At 40.8% G+C, this 21,072-nt stretch overlaps 1 protein-coding gene across 1 annotated transcript; it reads left to right on the plus strand.

Moving 5' to 3' along the window:
- The first annotated feature begins 1,696 nt into the window (after window positions 1-1,696).
- On the plus strand, window positions 1,697-20,378 carry CFAP221 (cilia and flagella associated protein 221). Its single transcript, XM_071746555.1, has 23 exons — window positions 1,697-2,097; window positions 3,961-4,145; window positions 4,380-4,480; window positions 5,475-5,561; window positions 5,665-5,760; window positions 6,222-6,322; window positions 7,818-7,921; window positions 8,944-9,103; window positions 9,611-9,725; window positions 9,808-9,919; window positions 10,137-10,245; window positions 10,827-10,914; window positions 11,250-11,339; window positions 11,793-11,888; window positions 13,112-13,202; window positions 14,205-14,323; window positions 15,697-15,774; window positions 15,937-16,113; window positions 17,549-17,707; window positions 18,132-18,226; window positions 18,754-18,843; window positions 19,046-19,165; window positions 19,900-20,378. Exons 2-23 carry the CDS (start codon window positions 4,007-4,009, stop codon window positions 20,021-20,023), a joined length of 2,451 nt encoding a protein of 816 aa, XP_071602656.1. The 5' UTR covers window positions 1,697-2,097; window positions 3,961-4,006; the 3' UTR covers window positions 20,024-20,378.
- Window positions 20,379-21,072: the final 694 nt, after the last annotated feature.

The following is a 21,072-nucleotide window of genomic DNA, read 5'->3' on the forward strand; positions in this document are numbered from 1 at the left end:
TGTTCTCCTACATCCTCCCCTCACCCCTGCCCACATCCCAGAGCAGGGGGCCATCAGCAGCACTATTTGCTCTGCATCCATGCCAGCTCTGTCCTGCCCAGCTGCTCACACAGCATCATTTCCTTGCAAAGGGCAAATGTTTCAGTCCTCCTTGCCCCAGTCTACACGAAACTTGTAGAAACCTTCGTTTTCTTGTTAAAAGGGGGTCTGAAAGGCAGCCAGGCAATGTCATTACTGTAGTCTGAAGAAACCACATTGGCAATGCTGTGTCGTCCCAGCGGGGTGCCAAGTCATTCTCTCTCTTCCTTTGGCTCAAGGAATATTTTATTATTCTGTTCATATTGCAAAAGCTTCCCCTGAAAGCCATCGCTCTTGCTCACATTTGGGGAATTGAGGGAGCTTTGCTCCTGGGTGTACTTCTGAATGTGAGGCATTTTCTGCAGTTGCCCTGGAGTTGCAGAAAAACAATGTTGGATTTAAAAAGCAACAGTGTGAACGAAGAGCTCAATATTTTGTGGCCCTCCCATTCCATTCACGTGCAGGCTGAGCATCTGAAAGAACCTGGCTGCAAAATAAAAACTGGGAAATTGTCACCCAGGGGCTGCAGGTGTTGGTGCAAGGGGACAGACAGCACCGGCTGGGAAACCTGGGAGCAGCAGCAGAGTACAGGGAATTCTCAATTCACATATCCTGAAATGAGGTCTTTGTTTAATTAGGCAATGTAGAGTTGCACCTGGCTGCGTGCACCAACCTCCCTTCCTCCTCAGCACACCCATTTTAAATTTGCCACAGCTGCTCTTTCAAGCCTATAATCCAGATCAGAATTAAAACACCAGATTTGTTTGTGAAGTCTTGAAAGACTTTAAACTTTAGTAGTAAATAAAAAAGTTACTTTGCTTTGTATTACTCTGATTGTCAGATTGTTTACTTATCAAGCACTAACCGACTTTGATGTTAAATATTTATTTATTAATACTTAAAATTTCCATTAGCTCTTCAATCTAATAGTTATTTCCTTTTTCTCTCTCCCTTGATGAGTAATTAAATTGTTTGTAATGCCTCTATTACAGCTTTACAATCAGACCACTCGTTTTTCACCTGGTGTTTGGAGTAGAGGGGTAAATCTGGGGTGAGAACCACCCTTTTAAATCCAATCTGTATTTACATTAGTATTTCTAAGGAAATACGCAGATCTGTTGGCCGGTAATCCCCTTCTTTTCACCTGGCTTTCCCACTAATTTGCTGCCTCTCAGGAAACCGTACAGAGCGCTTCCCGAGGAAGTTTTGTGTTAAAAGATGAGCGTTTTCCAAGAAAAAAGCGCCTCTGCCCTGCGTGCGGCCGCACTGTGGATCCTGAACACGACGCTTGGGAGGAAAGAAGACCCAAAGGTGTTTTTTTATTTTTAATTTTTTTTTTTTTTTTTTCATTCAGATCCCGCTGAGCTGCAGCTGAGAGCATTTCCACACACACCCCCCCCCCCGCGGTCCCGAGTGGTGCAGTCCAGCTTGGCTGCCGCGTTGCCTAGCAACAGCCGCGGCCCGCCGCCGGCCTGAGGTGAGAATCGAACCGGGCCGGACCGGGCCGGGCCACTTGTCCGGCTCTCCGGGGGGTTGTCCTGATACCGGGTTCGGGAGTGTCCGTCCGCCGGGCCAGTGGCCGTGAGCCGCTGTGAGGGGAGGCAGGGACTCCCTGCAGGGCGGGAGGGCGGACGGGGTGGTTGTCCTGGCCTGTGGCGAGGCGATTGCAAAGGCCCGAAGGGGCTGGTGCGCGACCGAGAAACTCCCCCCAGGGCTGGCGGGAGGTTGAGGAGAATGTGGCAGAGGTAGGGATGCCTGTTGTGAAGCCCTTCTGGCGGCTAAGCAGCTCTGCTAGCCTTATTACATAGAGTGGACCTCAAAAGCAAGTTTTGTGCTGCTCCTAAAGCACGTCGGTGCTTCCGAAAGACTCACGCAGTCTTGTAAGGTCATCAAACTGGATCCCTTTCGGATGGTGAGGTGTGCAGGGAGCTCTGTGAAGCACTGAGGGAGTAGAAAGCCCAAGTGCTGACAGAAGAAGGGTGATACCTGAGGGGATTTGCTGGCCTGAGGGGAGCTGAGGTGAGTTTTGCCATTGCCTCCAAGGGAGCCAGGATTTCACAGTTCCAAGTTCTCCTGTTGGTGGCTTTAACTTAAGAACATCCATCAGCCAGAGATTGCAGGACCTTGGCACCTAAACATTTGTCCTGTATTAGCCCTTTGAGGAATACTGCAGTGTTGTTATAGTTGGTGAGTGATGGTGGTAGCATCACTTTAAATTACTGGTAAGATTACACTGGGAATCCTTTGCTAATGTAAGTCTGTCTACAGCTTTTCAAACCTTGTGTTCCTGGTGAGGAATGCCAACCAAGAAGGAGGAGGATGGCAGTTGTATAAATTAAAGTTGAACAGCACGAGTGGAAAGAATGTATGCCTTATGTTTAGAATTTCATAGCATGCCTTTGTCCGAGTTTGGTTGGCCTCAGTCCCTTGTAAGAAATTTACTGTTGTGCACAATAATATAGTTCCTCTTACAGATTTTCTGTTGCAAGTGGAAAATTTGTACTTGGAGCTGGGTAGTGGAAAATATTATTGAGGCAAGGGTTCTGGTAGCACATTATTTTAAGCTTCTTGCTTATTTATTATTTAATACTGTACAAGGCCGTAAATCAAAACAGCACTTTATGAGCTTGAAGCACCTCTCAGCTTCTGCCTGGAAGAATTAAAACAGACTAGAAAACCACACAAATGCCAGAGATGAGACCATAAAATGTAATAGGGGAGGTGGACCTCTTCGGTCCTCAAAAGTACTGACCCAGGTACGCTGGGCATCACTTTGATGATCACCCCTCTGCCCTTCTTCCCTCAAACATTTACTGAAAAGTATTAATTTTAGGTTGGGGCCCTTCATTCAAGCCATTATGAAAGTGTTAAAACAATAAAACAGACACAATACCACTCCAGGTAATAACAACTCAACTTTGGTACTGTTGAATCTTGATGTGGTGCCATAGTGCAGGTCACACACAGGATCATACAAGTGAACTTTGTGGTCAGTCAGCCTTTTGTGCCCCTGCTCCAGGAGCAGGAAGGTGCCTCTGGACTAGAGCCTGGCAGAGGAGTCCATACTGTCCATATGTGCATTGGTGTTACTGTGGCACCATCCTGAGCCATGCACCCCTCTTCCTGTTCATGAAGGACTACAAAATGAAGGGTTTTCAACCCCCTTCTTGAGGCCTGCATCTTGTCTTTTTCAGTATTCAGTCCTCTGGTTCATAGGAGAGCCAAAGGCTGTGTGCTATATTTATGAAGATAATTTTTTGTGGATGGATTGTGTCTGGTGTCCTTACTGTGTAATATTTGCACTTGTCATTAGAGTAGTTTATGATCTGATAACTGTGCTTATTTAACACAGGATCTATAGTATCTATGGCCCTCTGGGTTTACAGTTATCTCCACTAAGCAAATAACCCAAAGCTATCCAAACAAAAGATTCAAATGCCAGTTTTCTTATCCCTCATATTAATATTTTAAAATTAAAAATGAATCTGCAAGTTAACAACCCAAACACTCGGGAGAGACTGGAAAAACAGCTCTCTGGAAATCAGTTTGGGTGGTGGGATTATCTGAAGAACCTGCTCTTCTTGTCTGTGCTGGGGGACAGGAGGGAAGAGAGAGATGGTTTACACAGTCCTGAGAGCCAAATGTCCCTGATAAGCCTAAAACAGATGAACATACCCAAAGTGCTGGAGTTTGCAGTGGAGCAAGGTTTCCTGGAATCACCTTCTCCTTGTACTTGGCTCACACATGGTAATCTTCTTCAGTAGGAAAGAAACTCCCTCCCCCTTCTGGGTTTTTTTAGGAGTTTTTAGGCATTTTTAGGCAACGCGTTACCAATGCAATGGAAAACACTTTGATCATTGTGCTGTTTTGATTTGCCCCCAGGTGCTGATGAGTTTTAATACCATTTGGACTCCATTTCTTTCCTAACATGGATGTGGTTCAGTCAGCCTCCACAGAAATCCCCACTGCTGAAGAATCCTTCAAGCAAATGCCCAGTGTCCTTCTGCACAGCCTAGTGGAGGAACCTACAAAAAGACATGCTGTCCCCCATCACCTGCTGGAATCAAGTAAGTTTGTGCTCTCTGATTGTACCCCAGCCTTGCAGTGATCTTAGGAGACACTTTTCTATTTTGGCAAACTTTCCATGTAAAGAGTCATGTCTCCTTAAGAGGAGAAATAATCTGTCTCATTTTTTTCTCTATAAAACACTGTGTGCAGCATAAATATATCAATGTAAGTAACAACCATCATGTGTGTTTCACTTGGTCTTCTTTTCTCCCTGTTTTATTATCTGCCTCTAGAAATTTATTCAGACCTTCAGAGGAGCAAGGTCATACAGGCTGAGCCTGCTGTGTTACACTACGGAGGGTATGAAGTTGGAAAACATCACCAGCAGACACTGGTAAGTGTCAGAGCAGGGATCTTCTGGAGGCTTATAAAAGGATAACAGAAGCTGAGTACAGTGCTGGTGGTCGTGAGGCCTTTTACTCTCTGGAATGCTCTGAAAAGCAACACTTAAAATCAGTGGCCCTGTGGTAACAAAACAGATGAGCACTGTGCTGTGTGCATCACTGCCTTGTACACTCTCTGGTTTACCTTTCTGTTTCCTGTGTCTGCAAGCAGTGTTAGCAATTATGTGACTTGCATGTCATGAACAAAGGAGTCTGCCTTAAAAATGTACTTGGGCTGTCACTGTGTCTGCAAACATGTTCACTGCTGGGAAACTTCTGAAAGCACCCGTGGCCGTCTGCCAAGAGTGATTTAATCTAAGGAAAGAAACTCAGTGTGTAGTTTTGATTGCCTTTCCCTGTGAGAAGGTTGGGTATTGCCTTCTCTTTGCTGTTTTTCTGCCTTCTTTATTCATGTGGTGAGTGCTTTGAGGCAGAGGTTGGGTGGTTATGGTGGAATAGGTTCTCCAGATATAATGAAGGTAAACAAGATGCAGGAGACTTCACAGCTGCTGGTTGCTTTGTGATCTGAAACAAAACCAGGGGACATTACACAGTTCCTGTTGATTCAGGCCTATGTAAAAGCAATGCCAGCAGATTGTTTCATTTTTTGTTCCTTTTGCACATAAGGAAAATTGGACCAGGATTTGATTCAACATGAGCATCTTCTTTAGCAAGACACTGACTTTGATTCCTAGGTAGGGAATTGTTACTTGAGTCCAGGGAATAAAAACACAGAACACATTTTTATTAGGTTCACATACTTTTTTTTTTTTCCTTTAAATTCAGAGCACATTCAGCATTATTTCTGCTAAAGTAAAAATTATTGCTTCCTTGTTTAGTACAGCTTCTTTGCTATGGGTACTCTCACAAAAAGTACAGTTGGCATTCTCAATTGACCTCATATTGTAAAGTGTTTTGCACTCTTGGCTTTATTTTGTTTTACAGAAGCTGAGAAATATTTCTGGCGATGTCATAAACCCTCACATAATACCACCCCAGACAAGGTATTTTCAGATCAAATACAACAAAACAGTGAGTGTCAGAAAGCCTTCACTCTCCTTTGCATGCAGCACCAGTTTTCTGTCATATAAGCAGCTTTTACATGTGTCCTATGTTATTTTGGGTAATTTTCTAGCACCGGCTTGTCCCTGGCTTGTCCTATGTGGTTACTGTTGATTTTTGTCCTGATGAGTGGAGGTATTACTATGACTGCATCCGAATCCACTGCCAGGTGAGGATTTGTTATAAAATATATTTACAGTTGTAATGAAATGAAACAACTATTAGGACATGAGGATAATGATAAAGTAAAGGTACAGCTAATCTCCTAGAGCCACATGGGTTTATCCCCCCTAAGTTTGGAAGCATTTAAAGTATTTCTCACTGTAAATATCCCAGAGCTGTGGGTTGAATATCTTGCTTATTCTGTTCTTCTGTGCCAGTAGATCAGTCCTTGTGCCATGCTGATGGAATGTTTTTACTGAGCAGGCTTAGAGGAGCTCTGAGGTTGCTGCAGGTTTGGAAAGACAGATAGAAACAAAGCAGGTAGAATATTGGTATCCTGAGGTGCAGCACAGTGATGATCTTGAAGATGTTTTATGTCCACTTACTGGGCAACTACTACAGAAACTTTTCCTTTCAATAGTATTTATTCATTGTAAGAAATAAAAAGATTTACCCCTTTTTTTTCAGGGAGAGGATACATCAATTGTTCCTGTGCATGCTTACCCTGTTGTGAATGTTGTAGAATTTCCATCCTTTATAAATCTATCTGATGTATCAGTTGGTAAGAGGTGAGTTAAGAACAGGCATTTGTCCACATTTTGTGAGATATGCACAGAATCTGAAAAATCTTATTTTCTTTTATTTGTACAACTTAATGTCTCGGGAACTTTAAGGAAACCAGCTACCATCTGTTTATTAGCTCCATTACTTATTCATACTTATGTACTGAAGTACACAGAATTTTCATACTCTCAAAATATAGAGAAGAGATTTGACAGAGTTCAAAATACTATTTTAAATAATAGGCAATTTCCCCAGCACAATGGGAATGCTCAGAGATGCTCCAGAGGGAATTTGAGAGTTTCTGAAGAGAATACTGGTGGTTTCAGACATTAATTTTCAACTGTATTTTTAATCATTATGCTGTTAAAAACTTCCCTAAAATCAAAGTTTTCTGAGATACTTGGTACTGTACAGAACTCAAGGCACTATGGGCTCAATCACAGCCCACTGAGGTCAGTGGAAAAGCTGCCTTTTACTTCCATAAGTGTAGGATAAGATCTATATTCTCACACCCAGCTTTCTGCTGTAGGTATAGAAGGTCCATCAGGCAACAGATGACATAATTGTCTTGTTTCTAAGTCAGTTTTGTTACCATACAAGGTCCACTATACCTTAAAAGAAATTACCTCCCCAGTATACATTTGCTCCATGAGCAGGTCATATTAAGGCAGAGAGAAAAGGACTTTTATTTTTAATTTCCTTAGGCATTTCAGAATGTGCTTTCCAAAGGAACACAGTGTATAATGCACACTCTTTGCTAATCAGCAGGGTAGGATTTCAGTCAGACAGTTTACAAAAAACAGAAATAAGACTGGGTAAAGTGGTCTTGCTTTGTAAGATGATGGATGATGTTACAGCAATGCTTTTGTGTTTCAATTTGATTCGTGAAAATAGATGCACAGAAAAGCAAGACAGCTTGAAAAGATGTGTGCTCATACCCCTCATACAACCAGCATGAAACATAAAGGGCTTTCATTAAAATCAGGCCAGGACATCATTACTTCTGCCAGGGTTTAAGCCCAGTCATTCTGATGTGCAGGGGTTTTCAATGCTTAGGAAGACTGCACAGTCTTTTCTCATCATCTGCCACAGGCTGGGCATGGCAGGAGGCTGATTTCTGGTTCTATACTTTCTGTTGCTCCAGTTCAGATTGTTTGTACTTGCTAGATACTGCATATGTGAGGGTGCACATAAATAACTTCTGAAATTTAATAAGTTTTTCTGTAATCAGATTCTGTATGGGTAGGAGACAGTAAGTCAAGATATAAAATACTAAGCATTCAAATCAAGATTTAGCTCTCATTTCTTCTCTGAGTGAAGGATCTTAAATATTTTGCTGTTTTGGAAAACTGAATAATCAGTATTTCCACATTAATAAGTAAGCTGCTCTTTTGAACACAGATAAATTCAGTTCATATCATGTATAATATAATTTTTCAGCCTGTAATTGATGATCAATTGTAGATTCCTTCATTTCTTTCTTTCTTTCTCTCTTTTCAGTAGGGAGTATGTTATCCCATTGCAGTGCAGCTGTCCAATAGATTTTGAATTCCACATTGATTTTATTCAGCCTCACAGAGCCTTCACTGTCCAGCCAACATCTGGTAAATAGAGCTTAATTAAAATTCTGAATGTTAAATCCATATTTATTAAGTGCAGTTACTTGTGTCAGGGTAATCAATGCTGTACAGAAAAAGCTTTTGCCTCTGAGTGTTTTCAGGTAAATGCATGCTGATAAATATTGGTCCTCTCCAGCCTCATGGCAAATTGCCCTCTGTGGTGGGTAAATTTCTTCTGTAAATGCCCAGCTGCAGATCTCTGGCTAAACAAAGGCTGCCTCAAGCAATCTGTATAGACTTTGTCTGCTCCCTTTGCTGGTGTGGCCTTTGGAGAGAGGCAGGAAGCCCAGCATTTACCTCTTTTTCACACCTTTCCCCAAGGTCTGTCTGGCTCCTGCCCTATTAAAGGAACAGGTATCTGTCTTTATGGAATAGTTGTGCATCATGCTATGTGATGGGGGCACCATGGAAAAGGTGACCTCTGCTCTACCAAACATGTCCCTGTCCCTGTGCATGTTTTTCCCCAGGGATCTGGAAGAATTTGGTAGAATTGTGTCTGTTGCTTCAGGAACCATTGCAGTGATGAGCACAAAGCACACTGCTCTGGGTGTTTCCTGGGATGGCAGTGGATATGAGATTCAGTCTAGAGCTCTGTGTACAGGCTTTATAAGAGGCAAAACTTCTGGCTACAGTAGCTCAGCAATTTCCATGCCTTGTGTATTTGGAAGAACACAGGGGAATCTGTTTCTAATGCTTTGCTCATGAAAGCAGGAAGTGCCTGGCAGCTGCAAATGAAGAGTTTGTACATCAGATCAATCATTTTCACAACAGTAGGCAATATTATAGTTTTTCTGTCAAATCTCTCTCCTATTGCAAAACATCTCCTGTTATCTGGCCACTGATAGGTCTTGAAAGATACTTTGAGACCTGAAATATTTTCCAGGCCTATTGCCATCCATTCAAGCTCTGATACTGTTTAAAAAAACATGTAGTCCAGAATCAATGTCAGGATATTTACATAGACTCATGTTAGAGGGACTCTTACTGTTTTTCTTCTCTAATCCCAGGAATCATCCCGGGCAATGGGAAAGTGGAATTAACTGTGAAATATTCCCCACTTGAGTATGGAACAGCACAAATGACAATGCAGCTACGGATTTCAGAGTTTCACTCAAAACCCTATGTATGTGTATTCACAGGAACATCAATGCCACATCTGGGTCTAATGTATGTGTGACTGATCTTTGAGTATGTTTGCCCACTGCTAAAAATATCTATGGAATAGGATTTCATGCCATTTTGCTCTGATAATTTTAAGCATTTGTATCTATGGAGGCTTAAAATACACTAATGCAACTAGAGTGTTAATAAGTGTACCTGTTATTTGCTTGGAACACCCTTAATCTGTGTGAAGTGAAATTATACCAAAATAAAAATAAAAAGAACTTTCAAGTCCTTGAAGAACTGTTAAGCATCCTCAGCTTCTGTTATGCTTGCTTTATGTTATTCTTACTGCTGAGGCCCTGCAAGACACAGGAGTTTTAAGCAATAACCTCTTTTGGGCTGTACTTAATTTGTTGTGAACTCAGAATATTAGAAAGTTGGGTTCCAGTTGTAATCTGGGAGACAGATTTCCAGTCTCTGTATATCTAAAGGGGGTATAACAAATGTCCCAGACTTACACACCATTTACAGCATACTTATAAGAGTATTATGTGTTCTTTTAACACCTAGAAAACAACATTTTGACAAACAAGGAAGTTGTACAGAGAGAAGAGTTTTGTCTGCAGGAAAATCCATGGTGTGGAGAAGAAACCAACCACGACTGAGGCCTATTCAAAAAGTAAAGGTGTGAAGAGACAATAATCACAAGTACTTTTCTGGGCTGAAAATTTTCCTTGTTTCTGTTTCTATTCACTTATGTCTTGTAGGAAATAGAATACCAGAACCTCATATTCCCCACAGACTTGTCAAATCCATATGCTGTAGCCACTGTTTTGAATCAGAAACCAGGCAAACTGAGGAGGAAGGACTTGAAAAAAGGTAATGTAACTGATCAGCATCAGCTTGGTCTTAGCATTATTTGTAGGCTTCTAATGAGGAACTGAGATGCAGAATTGCTGAGGTAGTGTGGTTATAGTTTCAGTAAGAAATTTCACCTTAGCATTATGAATTAAAGAGTTACATTATAATGGGTAGATTTCCCCATTGAAAATTTGATCTAGTTTGAGGTGTCTGTGGCTTTCTGATATTCCTGCAGCCCTTTGCCAAGGCATTGAACGAATACAAACCAGACAGATGAAGGAAGCTGTATTTCAACAAAAAGTCAAGCAAAATATTCAGGAAGAGGAAGCAAATCATTTGAAGTGGTACGTGTTAGTTAATCACATTTATAACATTAGGGTTAGTTTACCTGAGGCCTCTGTGAATGGTGTATGCAATGTCCACAAGTGCATAATGCTGCCATTTCATGTTACTGTTGTAATAATAATTTTATGTTACTGTTGTTTTAATTTCATTTTTTTCTCTTCTAATGGAGAGGAGTCTCAGTAGGTAATCCATAGCAGTACCTACTGAGGTCTTTGGCTGTGTTATGGTTGCATTCAAAACAAAACCTGCTGAAAACCTTGTTCACCTAACCTTCATGCATCCCATATTGTGCCCTTAAGATCAAATGAAACCTTTGGGATGGTTTTCAGTAAATCCAGGCTAAAATGTGTAATGAGTTGAGCAGAATTGCACATCAATTGTACATCAAATGGCATAAAGCAAAACACGTGGATGTGTGTGTAACCTCACTGGCATCATTTGCAATCCACAAATCTCCTCTCATGCTGAATGTTACAGAACCCTAGACACCTTAGGAAGAGGACAATCACTCTGTTAGCCTTTAAGGAAAGCAGAATGTGCATTAAGTAAAGCATTTTTCTTGGCTCCACTGTAAATGCAGGCAAGTTCATAAAGGCAAAGATCCAGTCTCTATGGAATTTAAAAAAGAGGTTATTGAAAACCGACAGAGGGAAGAAGAGCAATATAAGGTTAGTCTTAGCTGTTTTTTCTATAAATTTAAGCAAACATGTGTTTTCAAACAGTGCAAGTCACTAGTGAATTTTATTAAGCCAAATATGCCTTCAGTTCTTCTTTTCTGGGTGATTCTGGCTATGCAAATGACTTTTGTTTCACTAGGAAAAGACATTATTTTACTTTGTTTGATTTGCTCAAGGATTGTAATAGTCACTCCTTAGAAGGGAATGAAGACTGTGCTTTGTCAAGCAGTTCCAGAGTGTTACATTGTGAGTTCCAACAGTTTTAAGGGAGAAAAGAATTAAGGGGATGCTTGGTACTAATGTGATTGTTCTTCCTGACAAATTAGATCCAAAGAGGAGATCCTGTCATAGATCAGGAGTTTCAAAGGAATGAAACACAAGTTTTTTCCATACGAGTTATCCGGCCTGTGGACCAGGTTTGTTTATGTTATTATAGCCTCCTATATGTCATTATCACCTTCTAAGCTATCAAACAGCCACTGATATTTGGCACTTTTCTTCCTAATAGTCCCATTTCTCTGTCAGTATTTCCCATTTTAATTTTAGTACAGTAGGGCAAGCACTGTGCTACAGCTTCTGATAATCTGATATCAGAGAAATCTGCAGGCCTAAACTGAGAATCAAATTGCTTGTTTCTGAAAAGTCTCTCAGGAGTATTTCTCTCATAAATTTAAGCATATAACAAGATTTGCAACTGTTTTCTGCAACCAATGCTTAAAACATTTTCATTTGACTTAATTTCAGTGTTTAGAAATAATTGGATTCAGGCCAAGGAATGGCTTGGAATGAAGGAAATTCCTCTCTTGTTTAGTTGTAAAAAGGGTGACCTTTTTCTTTACTGTTTCTTTTTTTTTTTTAATATTATACAGTATCCAAGTGTCCATCCCACATTTGACCTGCTCAGGAATGACCCTTGGGACCACAGAAACAGGATGTTAAGGAAATTTCAAAAAGTAGCATACAAGGTAACATGAACTACCAGAATGCAGTGTGCTGGCATGACATCTTGGAAATATAACATAAGAACATGGAAACTAACATGTAAGGAGGCTTCACAGCTATCCAGGGATGTGCTAGTTTCATAGAAGTGTCTGCTTCACCAGGAATTGTTTTGTAATCAGGTGGTGCTTAGTATTGCAGTCAAAATTAAAGAAATGCAGATCAATTTAGATTTTTTTTTAAGTGAAAAATAATTTTGCACAAAGAAATAATATTTCAAAGGGCATATAGAATAAGGTGCCCAGTTTTGAGCCCTTAGTACAAAAAAGACATCAATAAGCTAGAGTTCATTATAGAACCACCAAGATAGTTGGGGTCTGGAGCACTCATTCTGTCAGGAGCCTGGAGAGGGAAAGCAGAGGGAGAAAGCAACACTTTCCAACACCTCTGAAGAGGTGGCTGATGGTGGAGACAGAATTTTTGCAATGGTGCATGGTGGGAACATGAGAAACAACAGGTGTAACTCTAGCCCAATATAGATCATGTATAAAAAAAGCTTTTTTCACTGTGAGGTCAGTCAGTTATTGGAGCTGGTTGCCTGAAGAGGTTGTGCAGTCTACTTTCTTGAGTGTTTTCAAGACCAGACCAGATAAAGCCTTGAACAACCTGGCCTGATCTCATCTCTAACCTTGCTTAAACAGGAGGTTGAACTAGCTCCTCCAAAGATTCCTTCCAGCCTGAAAACCAAAAGCTAATTAGTAAAATAACTTCTCTCATTTGGTTTAAATAGTACCTTGCATCTCCACTGCTCTTTTCCCAGTAAATCTAAATGCAGTAAGCAATATGGAAATGTCCTTCTCTTTTAGTATTGGGTTTGGATATTCTTCTCCAGTCTATTCACAATATTAGGACCAACTGATCAACTGGCTGTTTGCCCATTTTTAAATCTGTATGTGCCAACAGACACAGCTACAGGGTTAAGACCTGGCTAAAGAAAGTCTAATTAACCTATAAGACTAAATGAAATTTTTGACTCTTCTGTTGCATAATGTCACAGTAAAGTTGAGATCTATTTAACAGCTCTCCTTCCACTTTTTCTCCCTCCTAAAGAGAAAATCTTAGTAAAAATTCTGAGAGAGATGTCTGAGTGAGGTCTATGGAATAAATACAGTTGTAATGTATATGTGTTTCTATGGCTGTAAATCTAGAGTTTTTGGCTTAATATTGAACTTTGAAATCATTCTTTCAGATTACAAATCAGATTCGGCTAAATAATTTACTGCTTCTATTCCGTGGGCAAACCAAAGAAGCCAGAGGTTTGAAGGAAAGCTCTGTGTCTGGTAAGGAGTAGAAGAAAAAGGTGATATTTTTCACCATGAATTTTGATAATTTAGGTTGTACTGCAGCATGTCAGGTCTATTATATATAAACTTAAATTCCTTTTAAAGGAGTCTTACTAAGAAGAGAAGTGTGACAAGGCAGAATCATAGAATACTTTGGTTTGCAAGGGACTTTTAAAGATCCCTTTAGTCCAGCCCCTCTGCAGTGAACATGGACATCTTCATCTGGATTAGGTTGGTCAGAGCCCTGTCCAACCTGACCTTGAATGAGGTCTGACACTTGAATGACATGAAAGCAAAATATCTGAACTCAGTGAAATGAGATATGGGAGCCATGAGTTACATGCCTGGGTGGCTGGTACTGGGCTGAGTTTTCCTGTTTATAATTTTCTCATCCAAGTGCTTTCAGGCAATCACTTTACAGTGAAATGAAATTATGGGCTGGGAAAAGTCCCTTGTTCTTTAACACAGATGAAAACTGGACTTGGATGGGGCTCACAGTTGAGTATACTGATGACTGAAGACAATTTATGTCTCTCATTTCCCACTCCCTTCTACAAAAACAATTTGAGACTGAAACACTTCTCCATATCAGGTCTTTTCCTGTTTCTGCCAGTGGGCATTTTTAGTTCCCAGTTTGCAAGAGTTGCAGGGATGCTTCAAATAGAAGGCATAATGGCAGTTACTGTAAGAGTGGGCTTCTGATTTGTCTCTGCCTTGATGAATGGACTGAGACAGAGGACCATGCTGGAATGAGGGGGCTGTGATGTCCTTTTAGAAAAGGAGAAGCTAGATCTGTCTGATAGTCAAGGTATTGTGCCTGCATCTTGTTGATGTGGCTATTAAAGCCTTGAGGAAACATTACCTTAATTTTTATATTAAAATTACTAGACATACTGTCTTAGGAAGATCTTAAATGTATTTTGTGGCTTGATGCTATTTTTGAAACAGTGTATGAAGGTGTATTGCAAAACAGTAATATTTGCTTTCCATTCATGGCAGAAGGTGGGAGTTTCAGCAGACCAGAGAAGAGTGAAGAAACTCAGGGCTTTTCTTCTCTCAGCACTGAAGATCGTGTGTTGCCTTCTGAAGTTCCCTTTTCCAGTTCTCGCCGTGATTTGGTAGGTACAGTAACAAAAAAGTTGGCCAACACTCAAGGTAGATTGTTGTTGAAGACATTGACCCCAGGCCTGGTACTGCCTTTATTATAGATTTAAAATGTGACTGGTGTTCTGGGATTCCAACAAATTAATTAAGGATGCTGCTGAAAACAGTAAAAAAAAAATCTTTGCATTCTCTTAATTGCATTCTAAAATTCTGAGTAATTCATTAGTGATCAGAGTTAGTTAACATCTGTGATTTTGCAGAAGAAAATAACTTAAAAATAACTGAAATACCAAAATCCTAAAAAGGATAAGAGAACTGTCAAACAAAGTGTTTGCATAATTATTTCCATATGTTATCTGTCAGCTGTGCTGATGGATTGCTGCCAATGCAAAATCAAATGCCTACCTTATAGTGGGTTTTAAACACCATATTATTTTAGGCACCTGATGCTCCTGGCTTAGTTCCTATCAAATCTGTAGATGGGAAAGTCAGACACATTCTTCCTTTTTACGACTTGAAAGTGAGTCACTACAGCTCCCTCAGCTGTATCACATTTCTGTTTTTCACTAATCCAGAGAGATGTGTTTTCTGCCTGATTCAGTGGCCCCAGTATGCAGCCCAGTAGAAATGTTGCCTTAATACAGCTGTTAGATTAGCATTAGAAACAAATCTTAGCTGTTTCCAAAAGGAACAACCTTATAGTTGACAGCAATGGTCTCTTTCCAGAGAAATTAATCACCTCAGCTGAAATTATTATATCTTAAACAATAAAATCCTCCTATGAATGAGGATACTGGGAGCTCTGCATGCCACACATTTTTTCCTTTGATTTCAGACTTCTGTAACAGTGACATTGTTAAAGTGTCTTTCCTTTTAGAAAGTAGTGGAAGACTGGCATCCAGTTCAGCATGCTTCCCTCCTTTATTCCTGCACAGGAAATGCAAATACTTCCTTGAAATATATAACATTTTTTCAACTTCAAGTTACAGAAACATTTTTTCTCCTGAATTCTAAACCCAGAAGCTTTCTTGTATCATCTTTTCCCCTTGTTACACATTGCTTCATCTGTCAGTGTTATGCATATTACTTAACACAGCTTTTCTCCACCCAGTTAAGTTCAGGGGATTTGATCAAGAAACTGTAAAATCCATGATCTCATAGAAAAGCAAGAATGGAATTTTTCCTTTGTGCACTCGTTCAGTTTATTCTGGTGAAGTAAGGCTTCTCAAAGTTTTGGTCATATACCATGTTCCAAAATAGTGATCCAGGTATCTTTTACCACAGACATGGGATAAGGGTTAAAGCTGGAATAGTCCATTCCATCTGTGACTTAATCAAAAGTGATTATTTTAATCTGCTGCAACATATCTTTTTTATTCACACTTAGGTTCCTCGGCATGCCAGAATTATGAAGTTTCAGCCTTCAGTCATCAGACCTACCCAACCACTGAGGCAGGCAGCCCAGGTAACAAGTCATCTCAAATGCAGACTTTGCTGAAGTCTCTACCAACTCTAAATTTGTATAGTTATTTGTAGAAATATTTGTAATTTCTACAGTTTTCTCTCAAAGTTTTATATAAAAAGGCTTACTACACTCTGAAAACCTTTGATGTCTATGTTTTCCAAGGATGAGTTGGTTGGAGCAGTTGCTTCTCCTGAAGAGCAGTTTAGCCAGATCTCCCAGAGAACAGATTTGCACAAATCATCACCAGAAGAAGTAGCAGAAAGGGACAGCAGCCTCTTAAAACTGGTTCCTCCTCAAGCTTTAGTCTACCCTATGGAGAGCAACCCACTTCGCATTTTTGTAAGTAGAAGTTTACATCCACAGGGAGCCTGAGAAAGGAGGCAGAAAGGTCATTCCTTCATCAGAAGTCTGATGTGGAATTGGTGGGCAGTTGTCTTACTCAGATTGGTGTAAGACTATCCAGAGTGGGAGTAATCCTTCAAGGTTCAAGCCCTGGTATGTAGAAGTCAGAGATCTCTTCCCACTGAGGGCACCATTTCACTATAAAGTAGAATTTGATCAGTTTAGGAGAGGGATGAAAAGACAAAGTTGTCAGTGATGTCAGGGAACTGGAGACCCTTCCAGTTGTGCTCTTCACAATGGTCACTGGTCCCAGGGGGACCTGGGGCCCCTCTCTTCTTTTCCATTTCTTTCTCCATTTCAATGTTCAAAGAAAAGCCATGACCTCAGCATCTCAGTCCTTCTATAACCTCAAGCTCTTGGCCAGGAACGTGGTAAAGGTGCAATCTCTTCCTTCTCTTCAGTTAGGGGAGGCCAGTTCTGCCTGATCCTCTGGGAAAGAGGGGAACTGGGAAACTGGGAAAAGTGAAGTCAAACTCTTTGCTCACATTGTGTCCTGCTGCCCCAGAGTTTCCAACACTTCTCATAGCATCCCAAATATTTCCAAATTATTAGGCACAGAGATAAAAAAATTACAATCGCATGCATAGGAGGATTTTCTATTACTTAATTATCATGTAGATTGTGCTGCTTAGCACCAACTACAGAAGCCATTTCCCTCCCAGCCTCGAGGTCCCTGAAGTGTGTCTGAGCAGGCAGGGACAGCTGTGTAGTTCAGGGCAGTGCTGTGGGTACAGGCAGCACCTCTGAGCCAGCCTGGCACTGTGTCTGGCTTGGGTGGCTCTGTCTCTCAGCATGACTTGGCTGCAATGGCCCAGAGCCCAGTGTGCTAGGCAGGTGGTTTTGGCATAAGATATATGGTACAGACTTGTCCTCACTGCATGTGGCCACGACTCCAGTGAACTTAGTGGTAAGATCCTCTGTGCAGCTCTTTCATCCCTCTGTCATGTCAGTGTAGGAGCCAGGCACAGCCTGATCCCACACTACCCAGCATTGACTCTGCTGAGAAACAGATTGCTGGTGCATTGAAAGAGATGGCAAAATGCTCCCTAACTTCCACCACAGCAAGGCTAGTTCCCATCCTTTGATTCTGAAAATTAGCAATGGATTTTGTTGTAGCCAGTTTTTTTCTTCCAAAGTTGGGAACAACACCTAAATTGCTGTATTTTAGACAGCAGAGAGTATGGATGGACCAGATCATGGGTCTGTGATTAAGGGGAGAGATAGGAAACAAAAGGTTGAACTGAATGGAACAGTCACAGTGAGACAATGGTATGAATCTAGGGACTTCATTTGTAAGAACTGAATTTTCATCAATTTAGTTCTTTATGGTGCTCAGAATTACTTGCTACAATTGTCTCTTCATTATTTTTAGAACCCCACTCCAGGATTAATTCCAGTTTTACCTCCTTTGGCCTATTCTGAAACAAATATTGAATATCATCTTTGTCCTCATCCAAAATATACCTTTACCAAGGAATGCCCCAAAGGATCCAGTATTCCAGTCACACAAAAGAAATTTCTGCATCACAAGGTACAGCTTTTTGGGTTTATTGTATGGGATACCTGACTTGGATATGTTCTTGCTGAGATTTGCTCCAAGGAATCAAAAAGGAAGATGGTCATCCTAGATGGAAAACATTTACAAATATAAATTATGCATGCATCTAAATAGTCAGTATATGGGTCATAATAACTTGTTCTTGTTAGGCTTTATCCATGTCTCTTTATTTATCCCTGAGTATTTCTCTGCTCTTTCCTGCTTTTCATTATCTATTTACAATAGACATGGTCTCTTTTCATAATCTTGCAGTGGAGGAAACATCTTTTAAATATGATGAACTGCAGCTCCCCAAATTCTGTTCTCAGCCAAGAAGTTAGGTGCTCTGTGGTGCAAGCCTCTCTCCCCACTGCACTGTGTGTTAGTGCTCTGGTCACTGTAGCACTTGTCATTTCAGGAAGTGATTTGTGGAGTAATGGAATGGAGAAGATTCTTACCTGTGCTGTATTCCACTTTTTCTAACACTCCCTCATTGACAACTTCAACACCTAGGTAAGAAAGAATTTTAATATGGAGTGTCTCTCCCCTGCATCAGTTTCTGCTGTCTGGTTTTGTTGACCAGTAACTGGTCCCATAGATAAAAGTGGGCCTGTGGGTGGAATTAATGCTGCTCAGAAATCCAAAACCAACAGGGAAAACCCCTACTGACCTCCTTGAAGGGTAGGTTAAGAACAATATCATTAGAGTTAATACCTAGCCCTAGAAGGAGAGTTCCACTTTGAACTTCCAATAACATTTATCCCAAATCCTTTTTGATTCAGTGCCAAAAGACCCCAGGAGGTTCAAGCTTTGTCTCTCCTGCAGAGGTAGAAATGGTAAAACCTTTAATGTATGGGCACCTGCACCTAGTGGTAGCCCATGTCTCTCAGGCTCACATTCCCTCATATCACATCAGTTTCCAGAAGTATTTAAAAGTACATCAACTTCTTTGTAACTACAACTACTGTGAAGCTTCAAAAGATAATTATTGAGTGCAGTTACTCTCTGCCCATCTTAAACTAATGTCATTGCCATCACAGGGATCCTTACAGTTTAGATATGCTTCCAAGAGATGTGCCACCAATGCTGGATGACTTACCTGAGAGAGACAGGGAGAACATAATTGACCAGTAAGTTTCTCCTCTTATTTTGTTTTCAGTGTGATTGACTATGTTTTAACCACTCATATGGATGTATCTAAAGCTGCCCCAAGAGACCCTCAAAGGCAAAAGCACAAAGTTCCTCTTGCATAGAACATACTTTTTTGTTGTTGGCTAAAACATGCTTTTAAAAGGATAAGGCTTGATTATTCTATGTCTTATTAATTTTTAGTGAGACAGGTGAAACTGAATTCAAAATCACTCTTACTCCGGAGATGGTGAAAGCTGAATTTCCACAAGTTGGGCAGGCATTCTCAGAAGAAGGCAAAGAGCAATCAGAAAAAGAAGAAAGGTAAGTATAATTTGAAATTACAGGAGAGGAATGGGAAGGAATCTGAAGATAAGCATACCCCTCAGAATTACATTAAAAAGCCATACCAGGGTGATCTAGGTGCTCCATCATGAGTGGGATGCAGGTCTGGTGCTTTGAGCAAATTTGTACTGCAAATGTGATCTCTGGGCTGAACGTCAGAAGGCAGCTGTGAATGGAACATACTGGCCTGCATGTCTCTGACTTCAGTGTTAGCAAAATGGTCTAACACTCCAGACAGTTTTCTTGCCTTCATGGAGATATTCAGTGTTCTTGTGCCAGTGGCATTTTGCTTTTCAGTGACCTTTTTGGTTAGATATTTATTAATGTTGGCAGAGAAATGAGCCCTCAGAATGAACCCCTGGCATCATGATTTTTCTCAGGCTCTTCTTAGGGGTGGCTCACATTTGCTCTGCTGTCCAAGCTTCACACTCCACTAACAAACATTGTATTTTAATAAACACAGAATTTACCTGCTGCCTAAAATGTTGTAAACTGGACACTGTAAAGGCCTTTTGCTTTCCATGTTGTCAGGCCATGGTTGTTCACAGTTTCACTCTTTTTCCAGTTCTTCGTAAGTAGTGGAACACCCTCTGTGTTCATTATAAAACAAGAGAGAAAGTATGTGTGAGTGTCTCTCCCTGTGCTTTTGTCAGCATTCAGAAGTAGCTCCCCTGGCTATTATAAATACAAATGCCTTTTTAAACTTCTTGCAGAGACCTGCACAGCCATTCAGAGGAACAGATTGAGCCTCAAACCAACAAGCTCAGAGAGAAGGTTCAAAAACATGTGGAGAACTTGAAACTGACAGCACTTAATAAAACCCTTATTCTGGGTTAAGAGTTGTTTTATGAAGTCCAGAGTTTGGCACTTACCCTGTTAATGCATGAGGCCTCCTGTGTCCCAGCTACATGTTCAGTGAGGTCAGCAGCTCCTGATGCAATGAGAAGAGAACCACCAGTAACCACCAGAACCACCAGTAAGAGAACCACCACCACCACTTCTGGCAAGGATTCTCACTGTGGTAATTACACCAACCACAGCAGTTGCTCCAAAGAGAATCCTCAGTGATGTACCTGCTCATTTTGTTCTGGTGTGAAGGACCAGAAAACCACAGTACTACCATGTAAATAGTTTGGTAGTTCTTTAGAGCCCACTGTTATCAAATAAAATGTGAAAAGTCCTCATGAACAAATTCTTCTAATTTTGTTTTCTTAGTTATGACCTAACTTTAAAATATTGCAGGTAAGTCACTAAGTCTCAGACTTGACTGTAGATTTAATTAGCTGCTAAGAGCTTTAATTCAGTCTACAGCTCTCTTGGCAAAAGGGTGATGGACTGGAGCAATGAATTCCTACCTTAGGAACTACACCCTGAGCATTACAGTTCACTGGAGGTTTCTCAGCACATCACCATTCAGCTGAGATGGCTGCCACTGTCTTGTGGGCATGCTGGATATCAGACAAAATGGGATTTATCCATAGTGAGCTGATGGCTCATTTTGAAGAGTGCTTCAGGCTGTCTGTGCTGAAAAACATGGATCTTCTAGTGGAAGAAATAGAAAATGCAGCAATACATACTATGTTCCTAAAAGCCAGACTTCTTCCCAGTCATATGTAAAACCCCTAAGCAAAGAAATTCAATCCAGAGAGAGGAGATCAGTGTAGACAAACTGTAAAAAGCTCAGAGAGATAGAAAAGGGAAAAACAGGGTGAAAATAAAACTGTAGAATAGCTTGCATTACACTAGTTACGTACTATCTGTGCTCACTTTAAAGAAATTAGTAGCTGTTAAGTTTCTGCTGTCTAATTGGCAGGAGGCTGCTCAGAATGCAGGTCTGGATGTCTGCAGTTTCTCTGACTACAAACAGCTGCTTAAATATGTACACA

This window comes from Heliangelus exortis, chromosome 6, assembly GCF_036169615.1.
Source record: "Heliangelus exortis chromosome 6, bHelExo1.hap1, whole genome shotgun sequence".
NCBI lineage: Eukaryota > Metazoa > Chordata > Aves > Apodiformes > Trochilidae > Heliangelus > Heliangelus exortis.

Coding starts and splice junctions, on each gene's coding strand:
- CFAP221 (XM_071746555.1), top strand. CDS start 4,007: ATGGATGTGGTTCAGTCAGCCTCCACAGAAATCCCCACTGCTGAAGAA. Junction 9,920..10,136: donor GAGGAAGGACTTGAAAAAAG/GTAATGTAACTG, acceptor ATATTCCTGCAG/CCCTTTGCCAAGGCATTGAA. Junction 13,203..14,204: donor GAAGGAAAGCTCTGTGTCTG/GTAAGGAGTAGA, acceptor CATTCATGGCAG/AAGGTGGGAGTTTCAGCAGA.